We start from the raw sequence: 21,542 nt of genomic DNA, 5'->3' as shown, positions 1-21,542 counted from the left end.
GCAATGGAAGGCTCTCGTTCCAAAGTTTGAAAAGTCCTTTCCTACCCATCTCACACTAGCCCATGTCCAAGTTTCCTTCCCCCCCCCCCCCTTTTCATGTGCGGTTCGTAATAAAACATCGGTTTCTGTTAAGTACTGTTTCCGAGAGTGTCTTTTGGAGGGGATTCTGTCTGAAGGGAGGGAAGGGGTTTGTTACTTGGACAGGACAGTCACCTGTAGCAGGCTACAGAGGCGGGGGCAGGTCCAGCATCAGGACACATACACAGCACAGTCACCAGTTACCCTGGTCAGTCTGGGAGGCGGTTTTCTTGTTCTGGGGTGCGAGGGGGATTGATCTGTGACTTTGTGTCGGGGGAGGGCAGTTAGAGATCCTATGCCGCGGTCCTTATCCTGGATCACAGAGCCACGCAGCAGGGGATCTGTTACCCTCCGCCCCTTGCCAGAAAGTCACTTGGCCGACACATACATCCAGTCCCGCCCAGGACTGCTGGCAGGCTGCGTTGAAACAACCAATGCAGCACTGCGGAGCCTGTCATTCCCGGACTTTAGAAGCATCATTTGCATCAAAACAGTAAGCCCGCCCCCCGCCACAGTCTGCGTCCCCGGTTTAAAACATTCCCGCGAAAACAGTAAAAAAGAGAACCTTGTTCATTAACAGAACAGAACAGATTTTATTTGTTGGGAAGGTGGGGAAGGGGGTATGTAACTTGGAAGGATAGTCAACAGTAACTGGGTAAAGAAACGGGGGCAGGTTCAGCATCTGTGTCCACAAAGTAAAAAGTCACTGGAGACCCTGTTCAGTCAGGAACCTGGCTTTCAAAGCCTCCCTGATGCACAGTGCGTCCCGCTGTGATCTTCTAATCGCCCTGCTGTCTGGCTGGACGTAATCAGAAGCCAGGCTATTTGCCTCAACCTCCCACCCCGACATATAGGTCTCCCCCTTGCTCTCACACAAATTGTGGAGCACACAGCAAGCAGCTATCACAATGGGGATATTGGTCTCGCTGAGATCACAGCGAGTGAGTAGGCTTCTCCATCTGCCCTTGAGACGGCCAAAAGCACACTCCACCACCATTCTGCACTTGCTGAGCCGGTAGTTGAATAGTTCTTTCCCTGAGTCCAGTGCGCCAGTGTAGGGCTTCATGAGCCAGGGCATTAGCGGGTATGCAGGGTCCCCGAGGATGACTGTAGGCATCTCCACATCCCCAACAGTTACTTTGTGGTCCGGGAAGTAAAGACCTTCCTGCAGCCGTCTACACAGACCAGAGTTCCTGAACACCCTAGCGTCATGAACCTTGCCAGGCCATCCAACGTAGATATTGGTAAAACGTCCCCGATGGTCCACCAGTGCTTGCAGCACCATGGAAAAGTAGCCCTTCCGGTTGATGTACTGGCTAGCCTGGTGGTCCGGTGCCAGGATAGGGATGTGAGTCCCATCTATAGCCCCACCGCAGTTTGGGAATCCCATCTCGGCAAAGCCATCTCTGATGAGCTCCACGTTTCCCAGGGTCACTACCTTAGATAGCAGTAGCTTGACGATTGCCCTGGCTACTTGCATAACAGCAACCCCCACGGTAGACTTGCCCACGCCAAACTGGTTAGCGACGGACCGGTAGCTGTCTGGCGTTGCGAGCTTCCAGAGGGCTATGGCCACTCGCTTCTGGACAGTCAGGGCTGCCCGCATCCGGGTGTCCTTTCGCTTCAGGGCAGGGGACAGCAACTCACACAGTTCGAGGAAAGTCCCCTTCCGCATGCGAAAGTTGCGCAGCCACTGGGATTCATCCCAGACCTGCAGCACTATGCGGTCCCACCATTCCGTGCTGGTTTCACGGGCCCAGAATCGCCGTTCAACAGTATCAACAAGACCCAGTGACAGCGAGATGTCCTGGGCGCTGGGTCTCATGTTCTCAGAGAGGTCGGAGCTAGTGTCCGACTTCATGCCGTCACGGTAGTGCCGTAGCCTCCTCTCATGATTGATCTGCAGCTGCCTCTGGTACAGGTGGAGGAGAAGCTGCGAGGCGTTGAGAACTGCCACAACTGCAGCGATGGTCGCAGCGGGATCCATGCTCGCACTGCTGTGGCGTCCGCGCTGTCAGTAATCAGAAAAGCGCGCGAACTGATTTCCCGCCAGCGCTTTCAGGGAGGGAGGGAGGGCTTGAGTGACGGACGGATGACGACAGGCGCCCAAAAGCACCCTCGACACATTTTTTTACCCAGAAGGCATTTGGGGCTCGACCCAGAATTCCAATGGGCAGGGGGGACTGCGGGAACTGTGGGATAGCTGCCCACAGTGCACCGCTTCCAATGTCGACGCTTGCCCCGTTAGTGTGGACTCACAAAGTCTCACAAAGTCGAATTACTGTCCTTAGTGTGGACACACACGTTCGACTTAGTAATATCGATTCCACATAGTCGAATTAACTAAAATCGAAGTACTCTCGTAGTGTAGACAAGGCCTAGGATAAGCATGTCCTCATATAGAGTTACTCAGGACTAGCTACTGCGCTTTGAATTCACACTCTGCCTTAATCCAGATTCATTTGCAAGTATAGACAAGCATTCAGTTAGTTGTGAAGAAAATCTTAAATACAGTGAGGGTTAGAAAAGAAAGTAATAAGAGAGCTTATATTCTAGATCACAGTTGTTTAGTACTAGGTGGATTCTGTATTGAAATCCAAAAGTATCCAAAATAAAGCTCTAGAGGATTTTGAATAATTTTGTAAAGGCACATATTATCTCTGTGCCCACACTAATATGGGATTGAATAATACTGTGTTCTTTCTCTATCCTCTGGGAGAGGAAAACTCCCGAATTTACATGAAAATAGCCATACTGGAAAAAAGAAATAGGCCCAGATACTACCAATGGTCCTCTGTATGTATGGATGCAAAGTTTAGACCACATTGATTCAGTTGCAGGACCTGGATCATAGTCTCCAATACCAGCCTCTTCAAAGTAAGATGTAAAAAACACCTCATTTTCTAATGCAATGGTATGGGGGAAATTTCATCGAGACTCCTTTTGATGCCCTGAAGCATGGGGGTTTAATGAGCCTGGTCATTTTATTTTGGCTATCATTCAAATGATATTAAAGTACTGACTAAGTGACTGTCAAGTTTTCTTTTAATAGTTTTTCTTGGACTTACGTAATGTATTTAATCACTCAGTCTAAACATTTTGTGCTCATTTTGCTCTCTTGTCGTCAGATCAAATGGTACAAGAACAATTTTAGTTGAAATCTCAGATCCTTAATAAAATTACAAAAGAGTTTTTGTTTTGATTTTCATAGAAATGTAGGACAGGAAGGGATCTTGGTAGGTCATCAATCCAGCCCCTTGCATTGAGGCAGGACTAAGGATTATCTACACCATTCCTAACAGGTGTTTGTCTAACCCGTTCTTACAAACCATCAATGGGGGAGATTCCACGACCACCCTAGGTAATTTATTCCAGTGCTTAATTTACCCTTACAGTTAGGAAGTTTTTCCTTTTGTCTAACTTAATTTTCCTTTGCTGCAATTCAAGCCCATTACTTTTTATCCTGTCTTCAGTAGATAAGGAGGGCAATTTATCACCCTCCTCTTTATAACAATCTTTTATATACTTGAATACTATTATCGTGTCTCCACTCTCTTCTCCAGACTAAACAAAACCAATTTTTTTTCAATTTTTCTTTGTTGATCATGTTTTCTAGACTTTAATCATTTTTGTTGCTCTCCCCTGGGCTTTCTCTAATTTGTCCATATCTCAGACCATTTCTCCAGTTTGTCAAGACCATTTTGAATTCTAGTACTGTCATCCAAAGTGCTTGCAACCCCTCCCAGTTTGGTATCGTCCACAAACTTTATAAGTGTACTCTATGCCATTATCCATATAATTTATTAAGATATTGAATAGAATTGGATCCTGGACATATCCCTGCAAGACCCCAGTCGATATACCGTTCCAGCTCGATTGTGGACCACTGATAACTACTCTCTGAGTACAGGTTTTCCAACTAGTTGTGCATCCAGCTTGTAGTAGGTTTGCCTAGGCTACATATCTCTAGTTTGTTTGAGGTCATATGAGACAGTATCAAATGCCTTACTAAAGTTCACATATATCACATCTTCCCCCCCTTACCCTTCTTTGACAGGGTAACAAGCTTGTGGATATTAGGTTGGTTTGACATGATTTGTTCTTGACAAATCCATGTTGACTAATACTTACACCTTGTTTTCTTCTAGAGGCTTACAAACTTATTATTTGTTCCTTTATCTTTCCAAGTATTGAAGTTAAGCTGACTGGTCTATAAATTTCCTGGACTGTGTGCTTATTTTCCTTTTTATAGATTGGTAACATATTTGTCCTTTTCCAGTCCTCAGGTATCTCTCCCATCCTCCCCAAGTTCTCAGAGATAATCACGAATGGCTCAGCGATCTCTTCAGCTAGTTCCCTATGTATACTAGGATGTATTTCATCAGGCCCTGTTGAAGACATCTATCTTGTCTAAGTAATTCTCCATATGTTGTTTTTCTATTTTAGCCTCAGATCCTACCCCATTTTCAATGATGTTCACTATGTCAGTCATCCCATCACTGCTAATTTTTCTGGTGAAAACTGAAATAAAAAGGAATATAACACTTCGGCCATTCTCTTAATCTTTGAGTAGTTGCAGCCATGTATTCCACCTAGCTGTGTGCACACAGCACTCCGGAGCAGGAGAAATTTGCCTAGTAGTACCTGTAGAGGGGCAGCGTTCACACCTTGTGACCATAGCCCCTCCCTTGACTACATGAGGTGGTGCCACCCCAACCCTCCCTCTATTCCTTTTTACTGCCCATGGCTGGAGTCTGAGCTCTGTGTGCCCTCAACCTCTCAACTAGTTTAGTTTGTTCTCTTGTTGTATATAGTTAGTAGTACCCTTAGGGTTAGTTAAGGTTGTGTTAGTTGTTGTAGTAGTTTGTTTCTCTCATAGAACCATAGGGTTAGAAGGGACCGCAAGGGTCATCCAGTCTACCCCCCTGCCAAGATGCAGGATTTGTTGTGTCTAAACCATCCAAGACAGATGGCTATCCAGCCTCCTTTTGAAAACCTCCAGTGAAGGAGCTTCCACAACCTCCCTAGGCAGTGTGTTCCATTGTCCTACTGTTCTTACAGTTAGGAAGTTTTTCCTGAGATTTAATCTAAATCTGTTATGCTGTAGTTTGAACTCATTGTCTCTTGTCCTGCCCTCGGTGGCAAGAGAGAACAACTTTTCTCCATCTTTTTTATGGCAGCCTTTCAAGTATTTGTCCCCCCTTAATCTTTTCTTTTCCAAACTAAACATATGCGGTTCCTTCAACCTTTGCTCATATGGCTTGCATATTTCAGGGACTCCTCACATGAGATACTGCTCCTCTAGCAGGTCAGCTCTCTGCTGGCTTTGGAGCAATGGAGGAGGTTCTGCTGGAACACGAGGGTCATGGCTTCTACTCCCAATACTTCCTGGTGTTACCCATATCAAAGGGAGGGATAAGACTCATCCTCAGCCTTCACAGCCTCAACAAATATGTCAGGTACATGAGGTTCCAGATGGTCACTCTATCAGCTATTCTCCCCACGTTGTCTCAGAATGGCTGGTTTGCGGCTCTGGACCTTCAGGATGCCTACTTTCATGTGGTGATTTGACTGAGGCACAGAAAGATCCTTCAGTTCATAATGGCGGGATGCCACTTTCAGTACACAGTGCTTCCATTCAGTCTCTCTTCTGCCCCCTGGGTTCTTACCAAATGTGTGGTCATTATGGCATTTCTCAGGAAGAAGGGAATTCACATCTTCTCGTATCTCGACTACTGTCAGATCTCTTCATTCTCTAGACAGACTGGTTTGTCTCCCTCCACTGGTCCTAGTCTCCTTACAGAGGTGGACGTGTCCACAGAATGTTTTCCAAGGCATTCCTTTTGTCCAGCCTTCACCAACCAATTTGGCTGTTAGTGATGGCTCACTGATGGGTTGGGGAGTGCACCTGTGGTCACTGAAAGTACAGAGACTGTGGTCGGTGTAGGCGGCCACACTCCATATCAGTTTGCTGTAGCTTTTGGTCATCTACAATGCATCTCACACTTTTCAGTACTATATCAGAGACTCAGTGATTCACATACTTACAATACCACTGCGATGTATGATGTGAACAAACAAAGGGGAACACAGTCCAGGTTGCTGTGACTATAGGCGATCTGGCCATGGCAGTTCTGCATCAAGGAGAGCGTTACTTTGACAGCCGTAGTGATAACATCCACAAGGAGTGTATGTGAGTTGCAGATGTGATGGCAGAGCCTCCTTATAGACAATTCTCCAGAGACAAAGTGACTTTTCGACCACACCCAAAATTTTTGCCTAAAGTGGTCTCTGTTTCATTTGAACCAGTATATTTACCTGTTTTTTCCTAAGTCGCATTCATCTCTGGAGGAGCAGCATCTCCATATCTTAGATGTCAGACGATGTCTAGCCTTTCAACTTGGAATATGCGGCTGCATCTACTTGAAGAAGAAGAAGAAACACTTACTTACTGTAACTGTGGTTCTTCGAGATATGATGCAGATTTGTATTCCATGACCAACCCTCTGTCCATTGGAGTCTTGTGTCCACGCATTCGGTGGCAAAGAACTGAGGGAGGGTTGGGGCAGTGCTACCTCATATAGCCAGAGGAGGGTCTATGGCCATGGAGCACAAGCACTGCCCCCTCCCCCCCCCCCCCCCCCACACACACACGTACTGCTAGGTAAATTTGTCCAGCTCCGGTGCACTGGGCGCACATTTGCCTAGGTGGAATATTCATCTGTATCACATCTCAAAGAACCATGGTCCTGTAAATAAACATTTCTTGTCTTTTCCTCCTCATTGAGTAATAGGCCTACTCCGTCCTTGATCTTCCTCTTGCTTCACATGTATTTGTAATATGTTTTCTTGTTAACTTTTATTTCTCTAGCTAGTTTTATCTTGTTTTGTGACTTGGCCTTTCTAATTTTGTCCCTACATTCTTGTGTTATTTTTTTAATATTCATCCTTCATTATTTGACCTAGTTTCCACTTTTTGTATGACTATTTCTTTTGTGTTTCAGGTCATTGAAGACATCCTGGTTAAGACAGAGTGGTCTCTTACCATGCTTCCTATCTTTTCTATGCATTGGGATAATTTACTCTTGTGCCTTAATAATGTTTCTTTTAAAACCCGCCAACTCTTCTGAACTCTTTTCCCCTGGGCAAGATCCCATGAGAAGCAAGTCTATCAGTTCTCTGAGTTTGGTCAGGTCTGCCCTGTTGAAATCCATTGTCTTTTTCTGCTGTTTTCCCTCCTACCATTTCATAGAATCATGAACTCTATCATTTCATGATCACTTTCACCTAAGCTGCCTTCCACCTTCAGATTCTCAACTCGTTCCTTCCTGTTTATCAGAATCAAATCTAGAATGGCCTCTCTCCTACCCACTTTCTCCACCTTCTGTAATTATAAGTCTCCAATGCATTCCCAGAACTCCTTGCATAATCTGTGCCCTGCTGTATTTTCTCAACAGATGTCTGAGTAGTTGAACTCCCCCATCACTACCAACTCCAGTGTTTTGGATGATTTTGTTAGTTTGGAAAAAGCGTCATGCACCTCTTCTTCCTGGTTAGGTGGTCTATAGTAGACACCTACCATTACATCATCTTTGTTTTTTATCCTTATTCTGAGACTTTCAACAGGTTTGCCTCCCACTTCTATCTTTTGTTCATAGTAAAATCTTTGAGGATAACAGCTATAATTCAAACATGGATCACTAGCTTTGTATCCTTCTTTTGATTAATAGTTTCCTCTGTCTTGCAATAGAGGCCTTTGATGCTTTATTTCTTTGAATTGCCTGGTGGTAAAGAAAGACTAGAGCTGCTGTCTTTCTGAAATGTTCAGTATATTTAAATATATGATAGATCATCTAGCATCTCGTTTGCCAGGCCTTGTCCTTCTGTGCAGTAGGATTCAGACGGAATGAAGGAAGAGTTATTTCCTTGAAAAATCTTTTTTTGTAAAGGCTGCACTATTTTGCATTTTGGAGAATGTAGTGTTAATCTTTTAATAGAGAGTGTCCAGTTCTGAAATTCTGGCTTACGTTACTGCTAGGAGAAAAAATACTGCTTTTGTCATTCTGAAACAGACGGTGACCAGCTTTAAGGACTCGAAAATATCTGATGCTCATTTATACTACAATAAGAAACTCTTATGCTGTTCTTAAAGTGGGTGTAAAAAGTGATTTTATTTATTTTAAATCGGTGTATTATAAAGCAAATTAGAGGAGCCTTAATGTAAATGGGAATCAGGTACTGTATCACTTGATTAAGCATGTTATCACCCCTGTAAATCTAACTCCCTCTATTTAACCGATCATATTTTGAGAGAAACATTTTTTGGGCACTGGGTCTTTATGTAGAAAAGGAAAAATGGATGTTGTAGGAAGCTTGGAAGTAAGGAGTTTCATATTGGTCTCTCGTTTGAGGCTGATTACATTGGATAATCCATGTCTATATAAGTTGGTTAATAATCAAAAACCATGGTGGTATCGTATAAAAACCCAGCCGAAAGTGCATATGTCCATTGCACTGCGTGTGTGCTGACCCCTGTGATTTCCCCAAATGCGGGAAACTCAACTGCATAATTTGTGGTAGTGGGGGACTGCGTTCGTGCTTTCCACAAACTAACTTGACTAATCAGAAAGCTCCAAAGAGCCCATATGATATTTAACACACAGGTATGGGCTTGCTTTTCCTAGTCAACAAAATATTCTGAGTGCAATCACCTTGTTTTCCTAGTATGTAAAATTAAAGCGTGTCAAAAGGGGGGAGGCATCTGTACACACAGAACCATGCTGAATCCAGCGTAGGACAAAAAGTATGTGGATTATAGATAAGGCAGCAAGGTGGCAGCAAAGATACAATTTTGTCTTGCATTTATTTCTTGTAGTCAGCATGCTTTATGCTCTCCTCAGATTCCTATACGTTCTTTGGGTGTCATATGGAACGAGTAGGGAGTAGCAGGTCTGCATCAGAAAATTAAAGATGAGCCAGATTCTCCAAAATACCTTTACCAATATGGAGTATCTCTGGCAACCATATTAAAATACATCTCCAGCTGTATTTCAGTGCACAGGTAATAGTAAATTATTAGCTAAATTAGTCCTAATACCTGTAATCTGTGTGGAAGCCTCAGACTGGTTTGTCTATGTCTCCCCTGTGTTTTGTTCTTCACTCTGTCCTTTTTATGCTATAAAACTAATCCTATTTTATTTTTAAGACTATATTGAACTATATTTCTTGTTTTTCTGAAGAGACAGGAAGCCAATGGAAAGCTATTGAAAGAAGTGCTTGAGTTTCTGCTTTATACTACAATATTGTGTTTGCAAAGGAAAATGAGATGAATGTAGAAAAGTACAAAACTAAATTAATAGGTGGGAACAGTAACAAATTCAACACTCAGGAAATGTAGTAAGTCTCAGGCCTAGTATTCAGAACCTTGAGCCAACATGGGTAGGGGAAGCATCTCATGTTGCTCAAACTTGTGGTCAATTAAGGAGTAATAATGCTGGGGAATTCAGAAAGTGAGGTCTTCTACGTGTGATGTGTGGGATTCAGAGCTCCACTAGGGATGTGGAGGACCTCCCTTGCCATACATTAATACATCTTTGCCATGTGACTATTGCACGGCCTGTGTTATATAGGTTGGTGGTGATAGGCCTCAGGTTTCCGCATCATAATTGGCACCCTTGTCAGCAATCTTAGAAGAAGTCAAGAATTGAATGAGCCACGAAGTCTGAGCTAACTTAATCTGTAGAATTGGACCTTTTAGAACAGGGTTGAGGAACTTCAGCCAGAGCAACACAAAAGATTGTGGCAGCCAATGATATAATTCTTCCATGCATAAATCTAGAGGGCCTTAGTTTTCCATTCATGAGCTTCCACAAGCACTTTTTCTTATAAAAATTTGGAACAAGACATGAGTAGGTCAGTAATTACCCATGTACTATGTCCCAGCTATGCTGTCACATTACAAGACTCATGGGAAGGAGTGGAGGAGAATGGAAAATCGAATCGAATGTATAGCAAAACACTGAGTCAGATTTGGCACTGAGTCCTGAATGTTCCCTATTAAATGCAATTCTACTGCTCCCTCTAGCATTAATGAAACTACCATACTCTTAACAACAAGTGTAATCAGTCTTGCATTCCAACAAATTTTGCAGGCAGTTAAACTTTCAAAAGTGCCTCTTGATGCAATAACAAGAAAGGAGGAGGGAAATGGTTGTGTAACCAGACTGGGAACCTATGTTGTAAACTAAGTTATGTCCAGCAAGTTATGTCCAGATGACTGGAGGATAGCTAATGTAACTCCGATTGTTCTCTTCGTCCCCCTTCCCCCCGCCCCCCTAAAAAAAAAAAAAAGCTCCAGAGGCAATCCTGGCTATTGAGGTCGGTAAACCTAACTTCAGCACCAGGTAAATTAGTTGAAACTTTAGTAAACCACCGAATTATCAGACACGATGATGAACACAATATGTTGCAGGAAGAGGCATCATGGCTTTTCTAAACGGTAAATCATGCCTCACTAATCTATTAGAATTCATAGAGGGAGTCAACAAATATGTGGACAAAGGTGATCCAGTGGATATAGTGTACTTGGACTTTCAGAAAGCCTTTCACAAGGTCCCACATCAAGGGCACTTAAGCAAAGTAAGCAGTCATGGGATAAGAAGGATGGTCCTCTCATGGATCAGTAACTGATTAAAATATAGAAAATAAAGGTAGGAATAAATGGTCAGTTTTAACACTGGAGTTAAGTAAATAGCAGGGTCCTCCAAGGATCTGTACTGGGACCAGTGCTATTCGACATATTCACAAATGATCTGGGAAAAGGGATAAACAGTGAGGTGGCAAAGTTTGCAGATGATACAAAATTATTTAAGATAGTTAAGTCCAAAGCTGACTGTAAAGAGTTACAAAGGGGTCTACCAAAACTGGGTGACTAGGCAACAAAATGGCAGATGAAATGCAATGTTGATAAGTGCAAAGTAATGCACATTGGAAAACATAATCCCAAATATATATACAAAATGATGGGGTCTCAATTAGCCGTTACCACTCAAGGAAGGGATCTTGGAGTCATTGTGGATAGTTCTCTGAAAACATATGCTCAGTATGCAGCAGCAGTTGAAAAAGCTAACAGAATTTTAGGAACCATTAGGAAAGGGTTAGAAAATAAGACAGGAAATATCATAATGCCACTATATAAATACATGGTACACCCAAATCTTGAATACACTGTGCAGTTCTGGTCACCCAATCTCAAAAAAGATATATTAGACTTGGCAAAGGTAGAGAGAAGGACAACAAAAATGCTTAGAAAAAATAAGGAGTCTGGTGGCACCTTAAAGACTAATAGATTTATTTGGGCATAAGTTTTCATGGGTAAAAAACCCACTTCTTCAGATGCATGGAGTGAAAATTACAGATGCAGGCATTATTATACTGACACATGAAGAGAAGGGAGTTACCTCACAAGTGGAGAACCAGTGTTGACAGGGCCAATTCAATCAGGATGGATGTAGTTCACTCCCAATAATTGATGAGGAGGTGTCAATTCCAGGAGAGGGAAAGTTGCTTTTGTAGTGAGCCAGCCACTCCCAGTCCCTATTCAAGCCCAAATTAATGGCATTAAATTTGCAAATGAATTTTAGTTCACCAGTTTCTCTTTGAAGTCTGTTTCTGATGTTTTTTTGTTCAAGTATGGCTACTTTTAAATCTGTTATAGAATGTCCAGGAAGATTAAAGTAGTGTTCTACTGGCTTTTGTATGTTACCATTCCTGATGTCCTGATTTGTGTCCATTTATTCTTTTACGTAGAGACTGTCCGGTTTGGCCAATGTACATGGCAGAGGGGCATTGCTGGCACAAGATGGCATACATCACATTAGTAGACGTGCAGGTTAATCAGTCCCTGATTGTGTGGCTGATGTGGTTGGGTCCTCTGATGGTATCACTAGAGTAGATACGGGGACAGAGTAGGCAACGAGGTTTGTTACAGGGATTGGTTCCTGGCTTAGTGTTTCTGTGGTGTGGTGTGTAGTTGCTGGTGAGTATTTGCTTCAGGTTGGGGGGCTGTCTGTAAGCGAGGACTGGCCTTCCTCCCAAGGTCTGTGAGAGTGAGGGATCGTTTTCCAGGATAGGTTGTAGATCGTTGATGTGCTGGAGAGGTTTTTAGCTGTGGGCTGTATGTGATGGCCAGTGGTGTTCTGTTATTTTCCTTGTTGGGCTGTCCGGTAGTAGGTGACTTCTGGGTACCCGTCTCGCTCTGTCAATCTGTTTCCTCACTGCCCCAGGTGCATATTGTGGTTTTAAGAATGCTTGATAAAGATCTTGTAGGTGTTTGTCTCTATCTGAGGGATTGGAGCAAATTCGGTTGTATCTTAGGGCTTGGCTGTAGACGATGGATCGTGTGATGTGTCCTGGATGGAAGCTGGAGGCATGTAGGTAAGTATAGTGGTCAGTAGGTTTCTGGTATAGGGTGGTATTTATGTGACCATCACTTATTTGCACTAGTGTCCAGGAAGTGGATCTCTTGTGTGGACTGGTCCAGACTGAGGTTGATGGTGGGGTGGAAGTTGTTGAAATCCAGGTGGAATTCTTCAAGGGTCTCCTTCCTGTGGGTCTATATGATGAAGATGTCATCAATGTAGCACAAGTAGAGGAGGGGCGGTAGGGGATTAGATCTGAAGAAGCATTGTTCTAAGTGGGGGGGGGCAGGGATAGCTTAGTGGTTTGAGCATTGGTCTGCTAAACCCAGGTTGTGAGTTGAATCCTTGAGGGGGCCATTTAGGGATCTGGGGCAAAAAATCTGTCTGGGGATTGGTCCTGCTTTGAGCAGGGTGTTGGACTAGATGACCTCCTGAGGTCCCTTCCAACCCTGATATTCTATGATTCTAAGAAGTCAGCCATAAAAATGTTGCCATACTGTGGGGCCATGCGGGTACCCATAGCAGTGCCTCTGACTTTAAAGTATAAGTTGTCCCCAAATCTGAAATGGTTGTGGGTAAGGACAAAGTCACAAAGCTCAGCCACCAGGTGTGCTGTGGCCTCATCAGGGATACTGTTCTTGACAGCTTGTAGTCCATCCTCATGTGGAATATTGGTGTAAAGAGCTTCTACATCCGTGGTGGCCAGGATGGTGTTTTCAGGAAGATCACCAATGCTTAGGGGTATGGAACAACTTCCATCTGATAAAATATTTAAAAGACTAGGTACTGTTCATCTTAGAAAAGAGATAACTAAGGGGGGATATGATAGAGGTCCATTAAAATCATGAATGGTGTGGAGAAAGTGAATATGGAAGTGTTATTTACCCCTTCGTGTAACACAAGCACCAGGGGTCTCCCAATGAAATTAATAGGCTGCCGTTTTAGAAGAAACATAAAGAAGTACTTCTTCACACAACACACAGTCAAAATGTGGAACTCTTTGTCCAGGGATGTTGTCAAGGCCAAAAGTATAACTGGGTTCCAAAAATTAGATAAACTCATGCAGAATAGGTCCATCAATGGCTGCTAGCCGAGATTGTCAACCCAGTGCTCTTGTGGTATCTAACCCTCTAATTCCAGAAGCTGGGACAGGACAACGGGATGGATCACTCTATTATTGCCCTGTTCTGTTCATTCCCTCTGAGGCATCTGGCATTGGCCACTGTCAGAAAACTGGATACTGGGCTAGATGGACCTTTGGTCTGACCCAGTATGGCCATTCTTACACTCTTATGTTCATCAGATCAGTGGCAGCAGGGGAAGAAATATTTCTCCTCCTACACTGTTCCTTTCTGCAAAGAGCCATCTGAACCATCCGTGGAAGAGCTCTTTTGTGTTTCAAGACATCTCTAAACTAAGGCCTAAAAACGTGAATTTTAAATTACAAACAACTCTTCAGAATTCAACTTTTGTGGTCTAGAAGTGTAGAATGTATGTGATGGTATTACATGGCTGTTATAGTTCTTAACTTGTGTGACACTTGGAAGAATTTTAAAATCACTAATACAGAAGGCAACTTTGTCATATTTTTTACAAATATCCTATTGATAAAATAGATGAACTTGGCTATAGAGGCAGGAGGAAACAAATCCACAGCTGTGTGAGGAAACATGAATTTGCCTCTTTTTTTTTTTTTTTTTTTTTAAATCACTGATAGAAAAAATTAAAAATGTTATTTTTGTCTAGATGAAGATAGACTCTCCAGAAGGAAGAGTGTTGTGGACACAGTATCTATTCAGGTGGATATTCTGCCTGGCAACAACACAGAGGATAAGGTATGTGGAAAAACAAGGTATCCTAGGAAGTATTTCTTGCATAAAGAGACAACCTACAGAATGAAACTTTTCCAGAGAAACTCTCACAAAATCTTTTGTCTTGCATGTCTTATTTTGTAACTCTTCAGAAGTAAAGATTTTTATAATCTAGTTTATTGAAGCTGAAGTACATTACAATATTTGAGTTATTTTTGACAATTCATATGGGCTACTGTTTCAATGAAGCTTCTAGATAGTTACCTTTCAGCCAGTGTAACGTATTGAGGGAACACTAATTATATGCTAAATTTCTGTGTAATATTTCTGTGTAATATATGAGACATTACGTCTTACTATGGGAACTGAACACAGGAAGAGAGAAATTCCCACACATTGTATATCGTAAATAAGTCTTATATCTTGTCGTTTCTATTTTCAGGAATGTATAATAAACTATTTTAAGGCAGAGGAAAGAATTGATAGAATCAAACAAAAGATACAGACTACATTATGACTAACTGTTGGGACAAGTCTTAGACTTCTTAACTGAAGTGTTCTGAATAGATATTCCACTTTCCAGTGACTGTGGAAATTTACCCCCACCCCTTCCAAAAAAAAAAAAAAAAAGTGTGCTAAGCATAAAATGTACGCTGTTTCTGTTCCTTTTAGCTTGTCAGGAAATGTGTAACACAAAGATGAAAAGTAATTAATTCCCAGTTTTCTATGAGTGCTAAAGAGAAGCAGCATTTACACCCTCACAAGAGCAGGGGTGTAAATGCTGATGTCCTAACTGAATTCTTATTAATTTTTGTGTGTATAATTCTAAATCTGTTGAAAGAACATTATGGTCTCAAGCTCAATAGTTAAGAAATACAAGAACTAAGAGTGTCTGCGCAGCCTTAATTCCTTCTCCTTCCCCCTGCATTATGATAGTCTTTAATTATCTGATCACATCCTAGTTTTTCACAGGACTCCTGCCTCATTCAGTGCACAGGAGGCATGTTGCTCATTGAAAGAATAGTATTTTCTCATCCTCCTTAAAATTGTGGCCTGCCCATATCTTCTTTACTTCACACTATTCAAAGCCTGCTCTGAATACAGAATTTTAATTTCCTCGTGGGCTTTTGTATGGGGTTCTCAGCATAGTGTCTAAGTACTTCACAAATATTAACTATTTTTCACACACCCCTATGTGATGGGGAACTGAGGCACAGAAAGTAAGGTCAAAAGTGTGCACTAATTTTAGGTGTGCAACTTGGGATAGTTAGAGCCCTTAGCTCAATGTCCCATTCTCCTTGCCTAACTTGTCCTAGTGCCCACACCACCTCCATCCTGTCCCTAAACTGGTTCACAGTCTCAGCCTCCCCTTTTCTCCACCCAGCTCCTAGTTTTCTGGCATAGTCAGTCCCTAGGGCCTAACTTCCCTTGTTCTGAGCCCCAGTCTTTCCTTCCCGCACCATGCTCTTTGTTCCAGTCTGCTCCTTCCTCTGTATTTCACCACATTCCTTCTCCGAATTCGAGGTCAGGCTTTTGTGTCCTCTCTATTTGAGTCAGTTTCCTCCTTCACGTTGCCTGGGTGGCAGTAGGGAGAGTATTGAGAGCATAGAACAGAGTCTCCTTCTCTGTTCAGGTGCCCAGTTCCATAGCCACCCATAGCAGCCGAGAACAGCAATTGTAGGGAAAGTCCTGCTCAGCCCTGCGGTGGAATATGCTCAGTTCAGGCAAAAAAAATGTAAAAAGAATGCTAACAAGTCTCATCTGAGCATGTGCAAACTGCAGTTTTTCACGGGCTTATAACTTGGCAGGGTTGTTTTGTTTTGTTTTGTTTTCCCCAGCAGCAAAAAGCACATACTGACACACAGGCCACCCTGTGGCAAATTTCAAGTCCGTGTTACAAAGCCTGAAGGTGCTAGGTAAAATGTATTTTTCCTTACTCTCATTCCCAAAAGCTGCTGAATTCTTTTTGCTGAAATTTACTTAAATAAATAAATAAATAAAATCAACCTGAGGCATTTCAGCACAAATAGTTAATTTTGTAAACGTATAGGCAACTGAAAAATGTGTCTTAATGAAGTGTCCCGCAACCATAAGTATGGCTGCAACTACCAGCTCTGTCTATAATAAAATAGGTGAATCACTAAACATTAATATAATGCAGAAGACAAAAGATTTCTAATCACACAGCGAGTCATTGCGATGGTGAAGAAATATAAGACTACTTTATGTATTCACAGTAATCTGTCTCTTAAATAAAAACTCTGTTAGGCTAAAAACATTAAAAGGTATTTAGGTGTTGCTGCACTCAATGTTGCAATGCTCAACTGATTGAGGAGCCTAAATCTAATTTTTCAAAAGAGATTTAGGCACTTAGGTGCCCATTGGGATTTTGGCTCCTAAGTCCCTTTTGAAATTATAGTTGAGTATAGACAAATTACTTATTCTTCAGCAGTTTGTGTTGTTTCACTGAATTAAAAACCACTTATTTCCTTTAGGTCAATAATACTGAAGAAATCACCTTTGAAGCTTTGAAGAAAGCAATTGGTGAGATTTATTGCAATACTACATTTACACTTCTCCAGTACATGAAATATTTGCTAGAAAAAAGCTTTGCTAACATAGCATACTTAAAATACTATATTAGTTTTTCATCATATAGCAGGTTGATTTGAAACCACAAACCCCTTAAATGATCTTCAGCATTTCTTAGAGAACTCTTCTCTTTATCTATAGCTGGGGTGACTTACTGAAAAGCTGGTAAATGAATTCTTATTTTTAACGGTTTCTGGAACTTTCCCTTTACAGGTCAAGGCTTGAAAAACACTTAAGCAATTCACATATAGTTTTATCCTTAGTCTGTGTGAATTTCAGTTAAGTAAATATCTGTAAAGCACCTTTAATATAGTGACAAATGGTCAAGTCCTCGAAGGGAGTTCTCGGAGTATAGTGTGTGAAATTAGCATTATGGGATTCAGAGGAGTTCCGTTGTCAGATACGCTCCATTTATGATTAAAAAGGTGTTTTTTCCAACTGCCAACTTGGCAAACTTAACCTAGGGTCTGAAAATGCAGCTGAGTTCTTCCTTCCAACACCTCACCACCAGTAATAAAGATTATGCAAGTCAAACTATGCCCATGCACATATCAAAGTGTAACTTGGAACATACTTACAAGACAACAGGGTGTTACTGAGGGTATAACTTGGTGTGCAAACTCTTTACTGCTGGTTATGATGCATGAAAATAAAGGAGTCCAAGTTGACTTTCTGGTCTCAGGTTAAATTTGTTAGGCTGACTATTTAAAAAAAAAAAAAAAAAGAATAGTATATGGAGTTGATGGTCTTGTGTACACTTGAAAAACTGGGAATCGGTACTAATTCAAGTATATTGGAAAAAAAACAAGCTGCACAAAGTCTTAGCACCTGTTTTCAGCCTATTGCCCCCAAGTGTAAGGGCAAGAAGATAGCAAAAGATGGATAACGGATTGCATAGTTTAATACTATAAACCCAAGAACATGGCCACTGGATGAAGTTTGGACCACATTCCACTGCATCTGTGGTGACCTCCTGAGCTCAGACAATAACTTACTGGGCAAATCCTGCAGTCCCTATTCAGGCAAAACTCCTACTGATGGGCTGAGTGGGAACTGAGTTGGAACCACAGGATATGATGTTGTGTTGACTTTTTTACACTGATTCTCAAGTGCATGTTCCATTATTACAGGGAATTTGACTAACCAGAACTTTATTCAATAAGTCTGCCTAAGCTGTGACTACTTTTTACTATTCGTTTAAAATATTCTAGTCTTATGTCTTCGTTTTAAGTAGTAGTAATAAAAAGTGAAGACACACAAACCTCTAAATGTATTGTCATTTCACTTATTGTAGGAAGTCTATATAAGCATAAATTAGAACTGTCTTCATTTTTTAAAAGATAATACTGGACTTGAAGAGCAGGAGAAAGAAAAGAGGCGTCTTGTGATTGAAAAGTTCCAAAAAGCACCTTTTGAAGAAATTGCAGCACAGTGTGAAACAAAAGTGAGTACTTGGTACATTTTATATTGTTTCAAAGGCTTTCGTACAAGTGGTGATGGAGACACAAGGATAAAGGGTGGTTTATGATAGTGTTTACTGTTAAAAGAAAACAATTGTTGCCTTTTTGCCTTCATCTGTGCTCTGAATTTTTAATCTGTGTAGGAAATCAAAATTACTTATACCCTGAGTGGTTGGGTCCCCTACATCTCACAGAGCTATTATTATTACTATTTATTATTTGTATTGTTTTAGTGACTTAGGGACCCTAGTTATAGACCAGGACCTACAACCACCGTAGCAATTAAATCAGCTGTTGGTATCCACACTGCCCCTCCTTCTGCCGATGGTGCACGTCCTCACCAAGAGTACTTGCACCCACTGAAGTGGGGCATTGTGTGGGCACTGACAGCCTCATGGGGCTCACAGATGGAGCTCCTTGCCCCAGGGCTGACAGCCCCAGCTGTGAGCTGTGCAGGACTCAGTTTCACAGCAGGAAGCCTACCAGCAGACTGACATTCTTGTCAGTTTTTTGGCTGCTATGATTTCACATTTCCTCTCCGGCTCCGCCTGTCAGCCTTGCGTGGGGCTCACAGCTGGAGCCTCCGGCCCCAAGGATGACAGATGGAGCTGGAGATGAAATGTGAAATAATAGCAGCTGTGAAACTGACAAGACGGTCAATTTCAGTGCTGGTAGGCTCTCTGCTGTGAAATTCAGCCCTACACCAGGCTGACAGCTCTGGCTGTCAGCCCCGGGGCAGATGGGGGACGGGGGGTTGGGTGACAGCTTAGGCTTTCAGCACTGGGGTCGGGGACTCCAGCTGTCAGCCCTGTGCGGCTGTCAGTGCCCCACACTCCAGCTATATTGACCTAAGCGCTACGCCTCTCGCGGAGGTGGAGTTAAGTCAATGTAGTGGGTGACTTGCATAGAGTGGAGCACCATTGTAGTGTAGACACTGGCAGAGTTAGGTTGACGTAAGCTGCCTTACGTCAGCCTAACTCTAGTGTAGACCAGACCTTTGTCCTCCACCCCACACATACTACACACACTTTTACCTTTGCTACCTCTGAGACTGGGTTCAGAGCCATGATTATTTCACTCTGGAATTACAAGTAAATGCAACTTTTGGATCATGCCAACATGCTTTAACTCACTGGAAGGGTCATTTTTTCCCCCCTTCTCATCTTTTAAGAAATAAAAATCTACTTCAGTTTTGTTACTAAACTCCCAGTTGCTATTCTTTTGCCTTCACACAACTGAGTCCTTGCTGCAACAGGGAAGCAAAACTCTGAATTTCAGAGTATATTCCACTAAACCAGTCCAGGCTTCTTCTTCGTAGTCATTCTGTGTACAGTGGTTTTACAGGATATCATTTAAATATTTAATTTTTTTCTCTTTGTAGGCAAACTTTCTTCATGATAGACTTGCACAGATATTGGAGCTCACCATTCGGTAAGGTTTTATGCACAAAAGGGAATTAATTAAAAGTAGGGGTAGTTGTCAGAAAATTCTGTGCTACTTTAAAATGCTAGTCTCATGTACTTTATTGAAATAGCCTCATTTACAAAGCATTTGATTTTATTGTTACTATTCTGATTTTTTTTTTTTTTTTTTAGAGGAAAATATCCTGTGTCAAGATTAGCCAATTAGCCCATCAAATATTTTCTGTTTTTAAAAGGTCAACCCCTGTTTTCTATCCAAACCATATAATTAAAGGTATTGTTGTTAAGGATAAAACTTGTTTTTTCCCATTAAAATTATTGAAGGTCTTCCATGAGGATTGTATCCATTAATTAGGGTTTAATTGGGTCCCTAAGGAAGTTCCACCTATGTAACTGTGGACAGAATTGGGCGTAAGTTTGAAAAATATTTGCTGAAAGATGTGAAAATATATATTGGCAACACAGCGCTGGAGTATTTTTATATTTGTATTTTATATATATATTTGTCATGCTTACAAAAATGTTGAATTTTCCCTTTATTGCATGTGCTCTGGGAATTAGCTTGCAGTCTCTGTATTGTGAAGTGCCATGTACATCTATTCTGCATTTGAAGTAATATTGTATATCAAAAGCCCTATCTTGATAGTTACGTTGACATCAACGAAACTGGTGATTCAGGCAAAGATACAAACAAAAATCAGCCATTATAATTTGGCTTCATTAGAAATGTAGGAAAAGGATACAATGAGGCTGGAAAGAAATTTAATATCAAATTTCCAAGCAGGTACTCTATGAAGTTAAAAGTAATAACAGATTACATAAGTATATTTTTATGAAAGCTTCAATTGTGTGGCTTTGTTTTCTCGTTCCTTCTTTACAGTCCTCCTCCTAGCCCCTCGGGAACGATGACCATTACTGCTGGACATGCTCATTACCAATCCGTTCCAGTCTATGAGATGAAGTTTCCAGATCTTTGTGTGTATTAAGTGTCTTCTGAAGTCTGCAGGACATTATTTAGAGTAGAGTACAATAAACAGACCAAGATGAGTTTTCAAGTTCTTTGTTAATTTAGATTAAGTAAATAGCTTTTTAGAAAAAATGGTGGACCTACAGCACATAGGAATGATTTTTAACCAAACTTTCAGGGGTTTTTTTTAACTATTCTCTAATATTTGACGTTAGGTTTGTTATGTTACCTTATTATTTCACTTAGTCATTTTTCATATTTCGGTAGGTTTAAAAGTCAGAAGTAAATATTTCCTCTTCTTTTGCCAGCGTGTTCTAGTGTTTCAGAGACCTAAAAAATGAGTTTACAGAAATACAATTTCCTAGAATTGGGGGCTATATCTGCAATGCCTGGTGGCTTCCTTCCACCTGGGTTTCCAGATTTGGGTAGAGTGCTTTTGGCGTGCTTACTGTTACCACATGTATCAGTGGAGCAATATCTTAACTTCCTATACTGTTGCTGTCTAGTAGCTATTTATTCCATTATTTTGAAATACATTAAATAGGCAACCTTTTACCTGTTCAGTTTCACTAATAAATATGACTGGTCAGACAATTGTTAAATATTGTTCCTGGTGAATGATTAACATAATGTGCTTTTTAGAAATCCAGCACATGTGCTGTTTCCTGCCGAAAGTTGCAATGTTCTGCTTGAGAGATGTAAATCCCTCCTCTTGGAGCTCTGACTTGTGCAATATTTTTCATGTCTTGTGTGTATAGTTTACAGACTCTGCTTTTGAAAATGCAGTCGTATTT

The 21,542-nt window shown here is 41.6% G+C and overlaps 1 protein-coding gene across 2 annotated transcripts in view; it reads left to right on the top strand.

Annotated features, from left to right (window-relative positions):
* EFR3A (EFR3 homolog A) overlaps positions 1-20,767 on the top strand; it is a 162,714-nt gene extending 141,947 nt beyond the window's left edge. For both annotated transcript variants that reach the window (XM_065398651.1, XM_065398649.1), the window contains 5 exons: positions 14,244-14,332; positions 16,804-16,852; positions 18,241-18,344; positions 19,742-19,791; positions 20,662-20,767. In XM_065398651.1, the coding sequence (XP_065254723.1) occupies positions 14,244-14,332; positions 16,804-16,852; positions 18,241-18,344; positions 19,742-19,791; positions 20,662-20,767 (398 nt within the window). The remainder of the gene's footprint in view (positions 1-14,243; positions 14,333-16,803; positions 16,853-18,240; positions 18,345-19,741; positions 19,792-20,661) is intronic.
* Positions 20,768-21,542: the final 775 nt, after the last annotated feature.

Source organism: Emys orbicularis, chromosome 2 (genome assembly GCF_028017835.1).
Source record: "Emys orbicularis isolate rEmyOrb1 chromosome 2, rEmyOrb1.hap1, whole genome shotgun sequence".
NCBI lineage: Eukaryota > Metazoa > Chordata > Testudines > Emydidae > Emys > Emys orbicularis.
The sequence above is the reverse complement of the archived record's forward strand: the minus strand, read 5'-3'. Positions and strand labels throughout refer to the sequence as shown.